The 14919-nt window shown below is 36.9% G+C and overlaps 1 protein-coding gene and 1 long non-coding RNA gene across 2 annotated transcripts in view; both read left to right on the top strand.

Moving 5' to 3' along the window:
* The window catches only part of LOC137038900 (tumor necrosis factor receptor superfamily member 14-like), a 35827-nt gene extending 21113 nt beyond the window's left edge, over window positions 1–14714 (top strand). The window contains exons 6-11 of the mRNA XM_067413910.1: window positions 8084–8128; window positions 13251–13376; window positions 13767–13922; window positions 14024–14111; window positions 14191–14372; window positions 14619–14714. Coding sequence (XP_067270011.1) covers window positions 8084–8128; window positions 13251–13376; window positions 13767–13922; window positions 14024–14111; window positions 14191–14372; window positions 14619–14653 — 632 coding nt within the window. The 3' untranslated portion in view covers window positions 14654–14714. The remainder of the gene's footprint in view (window positions 1–8083; window positions 8129–13250; window positions 13377–13766; window positions 13923–14023; window positions 14112–14190; window positions 14373–14618) is intronic.
* LOC137038902 (uncharacterized) lies at window positions 39–1014 on the top strand. The gene is made up of 2 exons (XR_010897571.1): window positions 39–659; window positions 917–1014. It is a non-coding gene; the product is annotated as an uncharacterized lncRNA (long non-coding RNA).
* Window positions 14715–14919: the final 205 nt, after the last annotated feature.

Raw genomic sequence — 14919 nt, 5'->3', positions numbered from 1 at the left:
CGTCGTCAAGCTCAGTCTGAGCCTGCGCAGTTCGCTCAGCCATCAGGAAGTGAGTGCCCCTAGGTTGACTTCATTCTTTCGCCGTTGACGTCAATGGGATCGCTCGGTCCATTTCTTTTACTGTCTATGGATCAGTCTGGGAATGGAGAAAAAATATTACCACTTAGCGCCTCTGGTGGACGCTTCACCCAAAAAGTGCAGGTAAACGTACCTGGAGGTAAGTTACATAATTAGGGTGTTGCAAAAATGTAGGCAGAGTAAGGTATTTCCAATGAGCCTGGGTTGAAAACATTGTAGTGGGCTTTGTGAGTGTGGAAATCCTGAAACAGTAAACCATGTTGTCATGCAGTAACGTTAAATACAGCAGAGAGAGAAGGCAGCTCTTTAAGGAGCTAGCTGATCTAGGCATAACTGTTTTCTCATATAAAGTCATGATTTTTTCATGTTTAAAGCAAGTTAAAAAAAACCGTGCTCTCTTTTCTTCGCTGGTCTGGCATATATGCAAGAATCTGACGACAGCTGGATATAACTGTGGAGGGCAGCAGTGCGCCTTGTAGCGTATGGCCTGCCGAAAGAAATTAGAAGAAGAAGCGTTCAGAGAGCACAATAGAGAATTCGCTGGCGCTGTTGTTGTTGTTTGAAAGTGCGTTCATAAACAAGTGAGTGACTTAGTTTATGTTATTTATTATCTTTAAAGAGCCATAGTTAAAATATGTTTGATTGTATTGCGGTTATTTAGTTGTAATCGCGGATGTGCGCCATAGCATTGTGTACTTATTGCATCATATGCTAACATTAGCCTATACGATCGCTATGTATAACTATATGTACATATTGTATTTGTAAGTGACAAAGTGATCTAATTCTTGTTATTATTTGCATTACTAATTGGGTATTGTTATTTCTGTTGTTTTAGAACCCCTCATAATACAGTCCAAACTGTAAATCATTCTGCCATCCATCTGTGTACGTTACTACAATTCATCAAGCCATTAAAGTGTTCTTCGTCTCTGACCGGACGCCTGTCTGTTCATTATCCACCAGCACCCACACTAGTCTTACCCCACAGTCATGATTATTTGCATTTACTGATGTGGCCAGATCTATACAAACATATGTAACTTACATTCTTTTTGAAACGGCTTCATGGATTAAATGTTGTTGTTGTTGTTAAAGCATTAGTGAAATGAAACTTTTTTTCACCATGTTAGCTCATCTTAAAACTCCAAGCTAAGCCCTTTCATATAACAGTAATAGTCAGGGTCATTCTGAACAAAAATCAAATGACAGAATGAGCAAACCTATAAAAAAAAGATTTTATGATTTAAAAAAAAAAAAAAATTGACACTTGCTTAAATGCACTTAGATTTTTAGGTCTAGTTTAACTTACTTTTCTCCAAAACTATACTTTAAACATAATACGGTTATAGTCAGGGTCACTCTAAACAAATATCCAATGTCAGAATGAGCAAACCTATAAGAAAGATTTTAATGAGGTTTTGAAAATTGGACACCGTGTAAGTGCTTGAATGATTTTTGAAGCAAGTTTGACTGTACCTGTCTCCAAAATTATACAGTAAAATGAATTGTAAATAAATACAGTAATAGTCTGGATCACTTTGAACAAATATCAAATGACATAATGAGCAAACTTATAAAGAAAATATTTTTATGATTTTTTTTTGTTGTTGTAAATTGGACACTAAGTTTTTGAATGATTTTTGGGGTGAGTTTGACTGTACTTTTCTCCAAAACAATACAATAAAATGACTGAAAGAATGAGCAAACCTATAAAGGAAATCTTTGTATGAGTGTTTGAAAATTTGACACAGTGTAAGTGCTTGTATAAATGATGTATATATATATATATATATATATATATATATATATATATATATATATATATATATATATATATATATATAATCAAACATTAAAATCAAAAAGTTATAAAAATGTAAAATAAAATATACAAATAACTTGTTTAATAATTAATGTAGGCTATAGCATATGCAAACATTAAAATAAAATTCATGTTTATTTTAAAAAAAACATTTAGTTGTATTATTTGTGTCCTTATAAGATGAAAAATAGCTATATATGATTTTTTTAAATTTCTTTTTATGATCTTGCCCTTTTTAGGGTTAAATGCAAAAGTTAACGCCATACCATAAGAGCACGATTAGACGCGCATTCAAATTAAAATAAATAAATAAATAAATAGTGCGGCTGGCTGTTTGGATTTACTGATGAACAACACTACTACAGAAATAATTCTCGTTTTGTTTTCTTAATTTAAATCTCGCACAAATTACGTTGGTGCAAAGAAAACCTTCAAGTGAAATGTTACGTTAGTGTCTTTTAACTTTTTGGGATGTGGGTCGTGACTAGGAAAGAAAAACTGAAAGAAGGCTGTATTCAGAAAGCGAATGTCTTTGATTACTGCAGTAATTTGTGAAAGAAACAGACGTGAGATTAGCCTGCTCTATAGTGTGTCAGTTGGTAAGTAGTTTTTAGTGTTTAGCCTATTAAAAATGAAAACCTGCACCTGACCTGTAACTTTAAACTGTACTAAAAAAAATACGGCAACAAAAATATAGGCTTTTGTTGTCCGTATTTTAAAGGCAGTTGCAAACTGACCGATTTTATAAATGTCTTCCTTTATATTTCGTTATGAGTCGTTTTGAACATACGTGTTATTTATAGCCTACATTTCCATCACATGACATTTTGTAAAGTGAAAGTATTTTTGCCTTCTTTGTTCCTCCCTCTTGCTTTCGGTGGTTAATGTATTTAAATGTTTTTGTTTTGTTTTGTTTTGTTCTATGTGCAGTTTTGTAAAAAAAAAAAAAAAAAGAAAAGAAAAGGGGGAAAAAAACTGTCCTACTGTCCCTATTGCAAAGCAAAGATTTATCTATTTTATTCCCCAAATGTTTAAAAAAAAGTTTTGCAACCATTTCAATCACAAAATGTTATTAAATAATATATGTGATCTTTAGTGGAAATTAAACGGGTGGAAATGTTTTTTGGTGATTTAGGGCAGGTCCAAATTAGACAAGTAAATAAATGAGAGTATGAAACATGTTGGTTGGCTCATAGGAAATACCATAGACAGTAAAAGAAATGGACACAGCGACCCCATTGACGTCAACGGCTAAATAATGAAGTCAACCTAGGGGCACTCACTTCCTGATGGCTGAGCGAACTGCGCAGGCTCAGACTGAGCTTGACGACGTAGATGTGACGTGACCCTCCTGTCTGACAGCTGTAGGTCTTCTAGTAGATGTGGAAAGTGAAAGCTGAATCACGTTGTTTAAATATTTTCTCCCGTTGCTTTTGGCTCACTATGGGCTTCTCCCCATTCTTCCCCCTTGACTTTATCAGACTTTATGTCTCCACGTCCCCCCGACTGTCTCATAGACAGTAAAAGATTGCCTGCGAGCGTCTCCTCAGGTCTATACGGTAATTTCTCAACTGTGCGACAGAGTCGCGTTGGTTATGACGCAATCGTTAGCCTATTTTTACAAAAACAGCTTCTGCGGGGCGATAGTGTAAGATACAAGGTAATGGAGCCTTTTATACATTGTCGTGTTTCTTTAGAAATATACAATGGACAAATGGAGTCTTTAAACGCCTCAGATGTAAAGTTATTCACTGTCAAAGTGACTCAAAAATGAATGGGAGTCAATGGGATGCTAACAGCAGGTGATGGCTTGGTTATCAATGGCAGCCCCTAGGGGTGGAACGCTTTCCGAGCGCTAGATTACCCCCTTGGGAAATACTAGCCTGACAAGCCAGACCCACATCAAGATGTTTGACACTTGCGGGCAAATTAAATTTGCTGCCGCTTGGGTGCATCTAGATTTCTAGGCTAAGGAAATACGTGACTCTGCCTACATTTTCGCAGCGCCGTTTAATTTTATCCTCCCCCTACAAGTCTGCCCCTAACCCTAAACCTAATTACCCATCACACACACATGCGCGCACACACACACACACACAGCCCCTAAACCTACCCACCATAAGGAACATTCTGCAGTTTTACATTTTCAAAAATACAATTTAGTATGTTTATAAATCCATTTACCTTGTGGACAAACACATATTCAGACACATTTTGAACGCGTAACTCAAACTCTTCCCTAAACCTACCCATTTGTGTATTATAAAAAACAGGATATAACAGGCAGATACGACTGCATGCATAATTTATTCAGAAAGTACAAATATCCCAAGTGTTCCGAGGCCAAACAATTGATTTGTGTGAAAAAAATCCCCAAAAGCGATCAGTAAAAAGTCCATCCGCCAAAGATAAATTTCAAATATTGCCGCTGGACGTCAGCTTTGACAGCATTGGCTGTGGTGTGTCTCGTGACCAATTGCGTCATTACGTCAGCTTTGATTGTAAAATGCCATTGGTCTCGTGTGTCTCCTGACCGATCGCGTCATTCAACTTGTGTGTATCATTTGAATTAGAAATATGAATGAACGAGTGTGTGTTCTGTTCGCAAAGGAAGCGAGATCATCATTTCAACGACTAAAATATTAAGATCATCTCTGTTCTTCACATGAAGATATCGTATGACTTCAGAAGACTTGGACTGCAACATGAGTTAATACTTTTATACCATTTTTTGGTCAGTTTTTGCAATAAATACCTGTGACTGTGCATTTATTTGCCTATTACGTGTTTTATATTTTTGAGAGTTTGTAGGTTTAGGGTAGGAGTGGAGTTAGTTGCTCCAAAATATAAAATTAGGCTATAAATATTCATTCTGTGAGATCAGGTTGGCGCGTGTATGTTTACACGAAGTCATGATGTCGTGTTGTGCATCTGGAATGGAGAAAAATATTACCACTTAACGCCTCCGGTGGATGTTTCAACCAAAAAGTGCAGGTAAACGTACCTGGAGGTACATATTTCGGGTGTTGCTAAAATGTAGGCAGAGTCATGTATTTCCAATGAGGCTGGGTTGGTTTTTAGAGATGTAGCCTATTTTCAAGACAAAAGGTCAAATCCCAGGGGGCACTGTGGTCCGACTGAAAAGGGCACTTAAAGGGTTACTTCAGCGATTAGCATATGGCTTTGTATCAGTAGAAACCCTGGAGTTTAATAAACAAATGATTGTGCTTCCCCCCCTCATATCCCCCTGAGATGAGAGATTTATGCATTTTATTTCTGGAAAAATTTCTCCCGTGACACAAACTGACGATATTTGCGTCATCTTTGGAATGTTTGGCCAGAGGCTAAAGCTTGGAACATACTCTGCAAGAACAAAGAAATTTATTTGTTTTCTCGAGGTGGCAAGAACAAAGTTCGTTATGGCCAGTACATTCATACTTCATGAGAAAAGCAGGTGCTGGTCAGCTGCGTTTCTCCGCATTAACCACGCCCACTTTAAATATCTGACCGATCACACAATAGTTCTCGGACACCCACAAGAAAAAAGTTCTGATCAGGCGATGTGTCGAGAACAAGCTGCGAGAACTCCCAAACCAGGGCTGAGAGAACAAAATGACATCATTTTGTTCTCGCAGCCCTGGGAGCGAGAACTTTTTTCTCTGTTCTTGCAGAGTATGTTGCAGCCTTAAAGACTAAAGCCAGCAGAGGGACTATTTCCACATTTTTTCAACCCGCGCATGGGGGATGGGAGATCACACTCACGGCACAGCTCGCAGCTGCAGGCATTAATTTAAATGGATGCTAAGCAATGTAAGTGTTTTAACTTCTCAAATTAATTTCTATGAAAGTTAAGCTTCCAAAGGCATGAACTGAAAACGCGCCAGACTGAACATGCGTTGTGAATTGTATGCCGTGAACGTGGTCGTGATTTCCGAGAGACGGTGTTAACATTAAGTGACATGGCATCTGACGCACAGGAGCCAATGGCACATGTCGCGACACACGCAGTGGCACTTCCGGTTCTCATTGGCATATGTCAGTGGATAGTGACATGTGTCACTGACACTGTCACGAAACGCTAACACTGGCAGTAACACTGAGTCGCGGAACATGTCGCTGTATGTGACACTCACTGGCAGATGAGCTGAACAACTATACTCACGTAATTGTGGCAGAAAAGCCAAAATAAATATCCTATTTTCGTGACTTTTTTCCCCTCTTAAATAAATGTTAATCTAACTTGTTAAATTTAGTATGTGTTAGTTTGTGACAAGCAGTATCTGAGTGGCATGTGCCACTGAATGATTTATGCAATGCCAATATAGTTGTGAAATATTAAAGCCATGACTGAGTATAGGCCTAAGTATGCAAAAAATACATTTGATAAAGTATTTACAAATTTGTCTTAACATATCAGACTCTGATACTATCAGATACTGTTTTTTGCTACCGTCAAACTTGCAAACAAAATGTCAAATACACCACCCGTTGATGTTCCTCAACTTCTTAAGTTTTCGTCTTAAGTTATGGTGTATCTTTGCGCTGGCTATACTGACACCTAGAGGAGAGCGTGCAGCATGATGCAAAATTAAAGCTTTACTACAGTAATGGATGCGACTGTTAATGCGATATTTGTAGTGACTTATGATGGTTTGTACGTGTTTTCTAGGATGTGCAGTTTGCGTGATCAACAACATTGGCACCAATATTGGCATTGCATAAATCATTCAGTGGCACATGCCACTCAGATACTGCTTGTCACAAACTAACACATATTACTAAATTTAACAAGTTAGATTAACATTTATTTAAGAGGGGAAAAAAGTCACGAAAATAGGATATTTATTTTGACTTTTGTGCCACAATTACGTGAGTATAGTTGTTCAGCTCATCTGCCAGTGAGTGTCACATACAGCGACATGTTCCGCGACTCAGTGTCACTGCCAATGTCAGCGTTTCGTGACAGTGTCAGTGACTCGTCACTATCCACTGACATATGCCAATGAGAACCGGAAGTGCCACTGCGTGTGTCGCGACATGTGCCATTGGCTCCTGTGCGTCAGATGCCATGTCACTGAATGTTAATACTGCTACTGCCTCAGCTCTCATCACGAGAGCTCATCAGCTCATTTATGACGTTAAATGTAATCTGACTCCTGCAGTATCAGTGCTGTGAGACTCGCGCGGCGACTCGATCATTATATTGAACAGACACGTTCAGTAATTAATTGTAGTGACTGTTTTTAAACTTAGTCACTGTAATCCAGTAGTGGTGGCTTTGGGAATGGCCTCACAGGGCAGCGAAGCATTCTGGGAATTGTAGTCTTTCATCCCCATGAGACAAAAATACATTTTCCGTCTTTTCTCAGTCTAGAAGGCACCAAATTCAAAAATAATTTCACATTTCTACTACATTTAATTTACTACATTAATGACCCAGTTTAAAAACAGATTCATCTTTCCAGCGCTGAAGTACCCCTTTAACATTCAAGCCCCAACACCCCAACTATGGGATCAAATTCCCGCCAATTAAATTGCAGTAAAGCATAAAAAAATAATAAGCATGAATCAAGATTTAAAAAACAAATCTGAAAATATAATGCATAAAACTGAAAAATCAATGCAAAGTTACCATCAATGCAAAGTTAGAATCACAAACAATGCGGTCATAGAAATACAAATAATAAGCGTGAGTCAAACATTTAAACAAGTTTAAAATTGCTCAAAACTGAATCATGAATTCAAAATTATCTGAATCGCACACAAAATCATGTTTTCTGCTCTTATTTTCATTTTTTGTATATCTGTGCTATTTTCTCCTTCGCTCGTTTCCACATTCTGTGCTTGCGTTTCCAAATGCCACTGAAAGAATAGGCAAGAAAGTTCACAATGAGCTGATTCTTTTCCATTTTTCTTCTTCTTTCTTTTTCCAGTTTGTTTTTCAAAGAATGGATATGTCTGCAAGATGGTGGAAATACAACCTGCACAAGATCTGATTTTTGAAGGACTGTCCTAATGGCACAGCTCTGTGAAGGCCGAGGGAAATATTTCCTCACTGCTCACATTAACTGATTATACTCCACTGAGATTTATATGAAATGCTCACTTTAAGATTTACTGTTCTCTTTACTTTTATTGTTCCGCTTAACTATGAACTTTGCTTTTGTCGATGTGCTCATGCTGAATACGAGACAGATGGGCAGTGCTGTCCGATGTGTGCTCCTGGTAAGACTGCTAATAAAATATATACCATATAGTTTACATATTTTACAAAAAATCAAACTTTTTTTATTTGTTCAATCTATATTCTTTATAAATATTTTTTATACAGCCTGATCTGCTGGCGGTTTGATTTCGCCCTGCAAATCAGTCTGGAAACCTGTATATTAATTTCTACTGCTTCTTACACTTTTGTGGGAACCAATTGTAGACTGGCTTATCCACCATGCACGCTATTGGCGAGTTTAACATGATGAAAGATGGGGAAATGATAGGTCATTGCCCGTTGATGAGTTGAGCCTCTTGTGGTCTGATTGGTTGAAGGATATGGCGGGCTGGAATGTCCAAAAATATGGGGCACGAGAAGGTCCAACAAAAAGACTAATGATTTGTCTTGTGAAATCGCTATACTATATAGCTACTGACTTACCCACTGAAAGCAAGTAGGTATGTCTGCAGACCGGAGAACTCCAAATGGGGGAGGGGACTCCAAAACGGGGCGGGGACTCCAATATGGGGCTCAATGAGCAACAACTTTAACCATTGGCTGTGAATTCAGCTAATTGTCATGGACTTACATTTCAAAATAAAAGGGTGCAAATTAAACATAATAAAACGTCATAATAAAACTCAGTTTTTAAGTGAAAAATTCAATTGCTCTTATACAGATTTTTTTTTAAAAATATATAAAGTAATATGTAAATATAAAATGTTATAATATAATACATTTTACAGTATATGTACTATATATATATCCATGAATTTAATAGAATTTCCAATTTAATTGGAAAAAGAACACTAATATATTTAACATATTTTGCTTAAAAAATACAATGAAAAAAAGTATAATGATATCACGTTATACCATGCACACTTCAATATACTTTTAAAGTAAAAATCTAATATACACATATATTTTTGCAGTTTTTCATTTCCTGTGATGGTTTAGGGGCAGGGGCAGTGTAGGGGAATAGAAAATACGGTTTGTACAGTATGAAATCCATTACGCCTATGGAAAGTCAATATGTGCTTTTCCCTCAGACTGGAAATAACATACAGGACAGTGGAAAGATCAATGCTTATACTGTAAGGAAAGTGTCTGTTTAGGTGAAATTATTAATCCATGTACCTAAAAAATTAAATCAACATATTACACACATTGAATTATCACACTAATTTATCACTTACTATTAACAACACAAACTGCATACTGTACGTTTCTTAAGCGTTAAAAGTTGAGGGAAAAAACATGATAGAAACTCCATGAATGCTGTCTGAGAAACAATATCATTCTATCATTCCCTTAATATCAATGGCAATTTAACACCAGAAAACAACAACATTATACTTAAATTCATCAATAAAACTAACAAAATTATGCTAAGATATGGCGTTATTTCAAACGATCTTGTATCGTATGATCGACATAAATTTACCTTCAGTGTTATTTTCTAACTTTAGCGCGCTTTCCTGTCAGTGGGAAGCCACGCCCCATTTGGGAGCTCCTACCCTGTTTTGGAGTTCCCGTCCCCATTTGGAGTTCTCCGAGCTGCAGTTATACCCTTTTCACTAAAAGGCCTGCGGTCGATCTGTATAGGCACTTTCCTCACATACGACTGACTCTCCAGGCAGGCGAATCACTTTCCTCACAAAGTGACTCACTTTCTTCAAGCAGTGGGCGAATCACTTTTCTCACAAAGTGACTCACTTTTCTCACGCGGCGGGCAAATCACTTTCCTCACAGAGCAAATCACTTTCCTCACAGAGCAAATCACTTTCCTCACAGAGCTAGTCACTTTGCTCACAGAGCGAATCACTTTCCTCACAGAGCGAATCACTTTCCAAAGTCAATTAAACGCTGGGCCTCTGATAGTGGCCAGGGGGTGGTCAGCACAAACAAATAAAGGCCGGTCTCAAATTAAGAACTGGGGAAAAGGTGTGGATAATCTCCTTAATGTCTTTCATTTAATGTGCATTAAAGTTCATCGTAATGTTCAGTAGGGTTGTGTCGTGACGGCTGACAACATCACGATGGAGCGCAACCATCCTGATGCCACGCGCCCTACTGCGAGTCTTCCCAGTGCGACACTAATCCTGGTCTCTTCTATAGTTAACCTAAAAACTTTGCAGGTATTGCTCTGTAAATTAATGACGGATGCATGTGCCATTTTAAATAGTCTACTGTAGTCTATCAGAGATGCGACGTCTGTGAAAATACCATGTTAGGCAGGCTACAAATATCGATAGTTTTTTCAATAGGAGAGTCAGTAGTCAGGACACTGATCGTGCAGTCAGTCCATTGACTTAGGCATGTGCCGATATCAATTTTTCATGTTGCGATTAATTGCTGAAGTTTTATCACGATGTTTTTCAGAGCTGTAAAAGTACAATTTTCAAACAGATTAAATTGCAAAAGAATTAGGCTATAAAGAACAACAGGTAGGCTTACAAATTACAATAAGGTCTCATTATTTAATGCATTAATTAAGATTGAGCAATAGCTACATTTGGTACAGAAACTATAATGTTTTTGTTAATGTTAGTTAAGAAATACAGATCATTGTTAGTTTTATCTTAGTTAAAAAGGTTATTTTGATTTTGATTGTAATGTTATTAAACAGTAACTAAGAAATTAACATTACTTAGAATGATTAATTCTTTATAAGTATTTTTCATTGTCAGTTTGGTAATAATGAATTAACATGTTAACTAATTAAGTCGTATGTCTCAAAGTTTTACTGAACAATAACAAATAATTAGAACAGTTCTAATTATTAGGGTTGTAGTCCAGATTAAAACATAAAAATGTTTAAGTTTGAAAATTAATAGCCTATTAAGTCTTTAAGTATTAAGTATTTGGTGCTGTGATGAACAACATTGAGATTACAGAAAACGAATGGCTGTTTTAAAAACTACACTCGTTTGTTTTTTTTTGTGCGGGTTTCCTGGGTAATCGCTGCATTCTGCAGTTCATCAGCGCCCTCTGCTGTCATTGAGCGGCACTTCAGCAGCGCGTCTCCTTCACTCGTTCATGTGCTTCTCATTTACACCTGAGCGCTTCCCTTTGGCGCAGAATACAGCGGTGTTGAGCATTTATACTGTTGATGGGCAAAGTATTCTTGAGTGCATTATAAAAAAATTATAAATTGTTAATAAATTATTATTTACGATAGTTTAAAGTGCCCACGATAACAATATCGTGCATATTCATTATTGTGATAAATCGCATTATTGAATACCGGCTACTGAACTAGGGAGCTGATTAAGACACCCAATATTAGCCTCTCGTCTCTTTTATGTCTTAACCCCCTTAAGACATAAAAGCACACCGGACGCGAAGCTCAACTCCGCGTCTCAGGTATCTCACACCCGAAGCGCACGTTATATACATTTTGAATCGACTTCTGACAGAAGAGCTGCACAATGGGTGTATCTTGTAGCACAGGGTGAAATCAGTATGTAAATTGACGATTTGAGGGAAATATAATATACATATTATATAAGACCTTAAAATGGGGCTCTGTGGCGCTGCAGGATTTTGAACAAATTCCTGAGGCGCCGCGGAGAGGCGCCGAATGCCGCCGCCGGTGTGTGTTAACTTATTGAGAATAACTTAACTCATTGTGTTAACTTAAGTGTTTGAATTTTAAAGACATGGCGCTGCGCTGAGCTGAGCTTCGTGTCCGGCGTGTGACCCCCTTCTCTGCATTTAACTTAAAATACAGATATGCTACAAAATAAACTATGTTGTTGAAATATTGTAAAGGGGTCATATGAACTAGGCTACACGAACGACCGTTTACAAAACAATATGCAAAGTCAAAATGTTATCTCCGTGTTGAGACAGAAAAATAACAATATTATAAAATAATATATATAATATATATATAATATAAAATAATATTTATGTAAAGAGATATATTATAATAAAAAGTGCTTAAAATCTACACAACTATTCTTAAGTGGAAGGAAGCTTTGTCCCTCACTTGCAACAATCAATCAATCAATCAACTTTATTTATATTGCGCTTTTACAATGATGATTGTTTCAAAGCAGCTTCACAGAGTAAAGCGCAGAGTCATTTGTTGGGTTAGAGGCTAAAATAACCTCACGTGCAACTGCAACCTATATAGAAATTAAGCACGGAATAAACATTTTACATTGTTCAAACTGACTCATTTGTGATTAGGCCACCGTAATTCTGATCCAAACTGCTTTGTCACCTTTCTGGCTGTTGTTGTATGGTGATATTTTTTGCAAATGTTTCTTAACATGTCATGTTTTTTTTCCAAGCCAGATCCTGCCCATGAGATCGTGATTTTATGGCATTCATTTTGTTTATTTGGACACAGAAGTAACATGTTGTGTTTTTAATCTTTCTTTATTTTTATTTTTATTTTCTAACCATCACAGTATTTGAAAAGGGTACTATAGATATTGTTATATTGGTGAAAGAGAGTCGCTCTGTGGGGAAAATGTGTCGCTCGCCGCGTGAGGAAAGTGACTTGCTTTGTGAGGAAAGTGATTTGCCCGCCGCGTGAGGTGACTAGCTTTGTGAGGAAAATGAGTCGTTAGTGAGGAAAGTGAGGAAAGTGAGGAAAGTGAGGAAAGTGAGTCCCCCGCCGCATGAGCCGCTCTGTGAGGAAAGTGATTCGCCCGCCGTGTGAGTCGCTCTTTGAGGAAAGTGATTCGCCCGCCACGTGAGGAAAGTGAGTCACTCGCCGCGTGAGTCGCTCTGTGAGGAAAGTGATTCGCCCACCGCATGAAGAAAGTGAGTTGCTTTGTGAGGAAAGTGATTATACAGATCGACCGCCGGCCTATCAGTGGGTAAGTCAGTAGCTACTGGCTATAGTATAGCGATATCCAAAGACAAATCATTAGTCTTATTTTTGGACCTTCCCGCCCGCCATAGAAGGACTTTCCAATTGCGTACAGAGTTATTCGAATAATGCCCGTTTATCACGACCAATGTTCCCAGACCAATGTTCAATCTTAAATTCAGCTTGGTCTGGTGATAGCCAGACAAAATTTGTGTAGTAAGAGAATTAGAATCAGCATGCCATGACAAGGTCTTTTGCCTGACATTGCTCTTGAAATACAATAACAAATTTTATGTGGTGCTTTTTAGGAAATCGTGTTGTTTGGCACTGCACAGATGACACCAGCACAACTTGTGCTCCATGCCCTGAACTCACTTACACTGATGAACCCAGCGGCTTAACAAAATGCTTTTTTTGTACTGTGTGTGATGCAAGTGAGTGTTTCCTTCTTTATATTTGTTAAAGAAACGTAAGCGAAATCTTTGGCAATGCATTCACAATCCACGATTTGCGAAAACGAATCTTTAAAAAACATTACAAAGAATGAAGCATAATGATTATCCTGTTACATTTGTGCAACTGAGTTCATTTTTTTTTTCATTTTCAATGTGTTTTTCATTTTTTTAAATGGCATATTTTCGATAGTTTCTGAAAAAGTTTAGTTCAGTTTTATAAAGTTTCGTTCAGTTTTATTGAGGCAAAGGTAATTCCAAAGTGATTTAGCGTCTAAAGAGTTGCAAGCTAGCAAGGGACATCGGTTCTAACAGTATCTTATGCAATATGGTTTCTGGTTTGCTGATTGTTTTTTTTGTTTTTTATCTTAGAGCGAGGGATACAAGTGAAGAAAGCCTGTACTCAGTTGTCAGATACTGTTTGTGAGCCTGTGGAAAGATTTTTCTGCACTGAACGAAATAAAGACAGCTGTAAATTAGCTGTTCAACACTCTGAATGCAGCCCTGGACAATATATCAAACAAGCAGGTAAATAATACAAGTGCATGAAATGCTCTTTATTAGAGCATTTTTTAAACACACAATTGACCTTTTATGTAGTGTCAACTATATGTCCATTGTCTTTACAGGTACTGGCTCCACAGATACAGTATGTGCTGATTGTAATTCTGACACGTATTCAAACGGCTCTTTTTCATCCTGTTTACCACACACAAAGTAAGTGTTCACTTATGCTGTTGGTGTGTGTCCTGTTGATCATCATTTTTCAACATCTTACCCTGGATATCATTCACAGATGTGAAGCATTGGGACTTGTTGAAACAAATCCAGGAACACAATCATCTGACAGTGAATGTGGAAATCCCCCTTCTGCTTTAACAGCCATTATTGTTAGTGTTATAGTTGTTTTAATAATAATAATTACAGTTAGTGTTATTATAATATGTATTCAGAAGAAGAAACAACTTAAAAGGTCAGGTAAGCATTATTTAATTTGTTAAAAATATTTTTGTAGTATGAGTATAGTTGACTATAATTGACTTTTCCATGCAACTTCAACCAAATTAAATAATATAGGCCTACAGTACAGAAGCTGGAATACTTTTGACAATCATTCATATACACTAGCCTATATACTATAGCTACAATTAGAAAAAAGATCTAATTACTAATTATTTTCCTTCTTTCTTCTTTTCTTTTTCTTTTCTTCTTACCTGTATACAGGAGTACAGGTAAGTAACATTAAGAAGAAAAAATAAAGCAAATATCTTTAATTTGTTTTAAATAACAAGATGTATGTTTTATTGTTGTTGTTTTTTTAAAGGAAACAGGATATTATTTAAAAGAAACAGCCAGCAAAAAAGGTAAGAGTACATACTATACACAATTAATCAGCTCATGTACGTGAGAAAGTTCAGTGACATAATATTAATGATTTATGTAATAATATCTTTGTCTTTGACTGTGAAAAAGCTAATAATAATAATAATAATTGTGCTTGTGCAAGCTGAAAAGTAATGCTTTC

Source organism: Pseudorasbora parva, chromosome 13 (assembly GCF_024679245.1).
Source record: "Pseudorasbora parva isolate DD20220531a chromosome 13, ASM2467924v1, whole genome shotgun sequence".
Classification (NCBI taxonomy): Eukaryota; Metazoa; Chordata; class Actinopteri; order Cypriniformes; family Gobionidae; genus Pseudorasbora; species Pseudorasbora parva.
The sequence above is the reverse complement of the archived record's forward strand: the minus strand, read 5'-3'. Positions and strand labels throughout refer to the sequence as shown.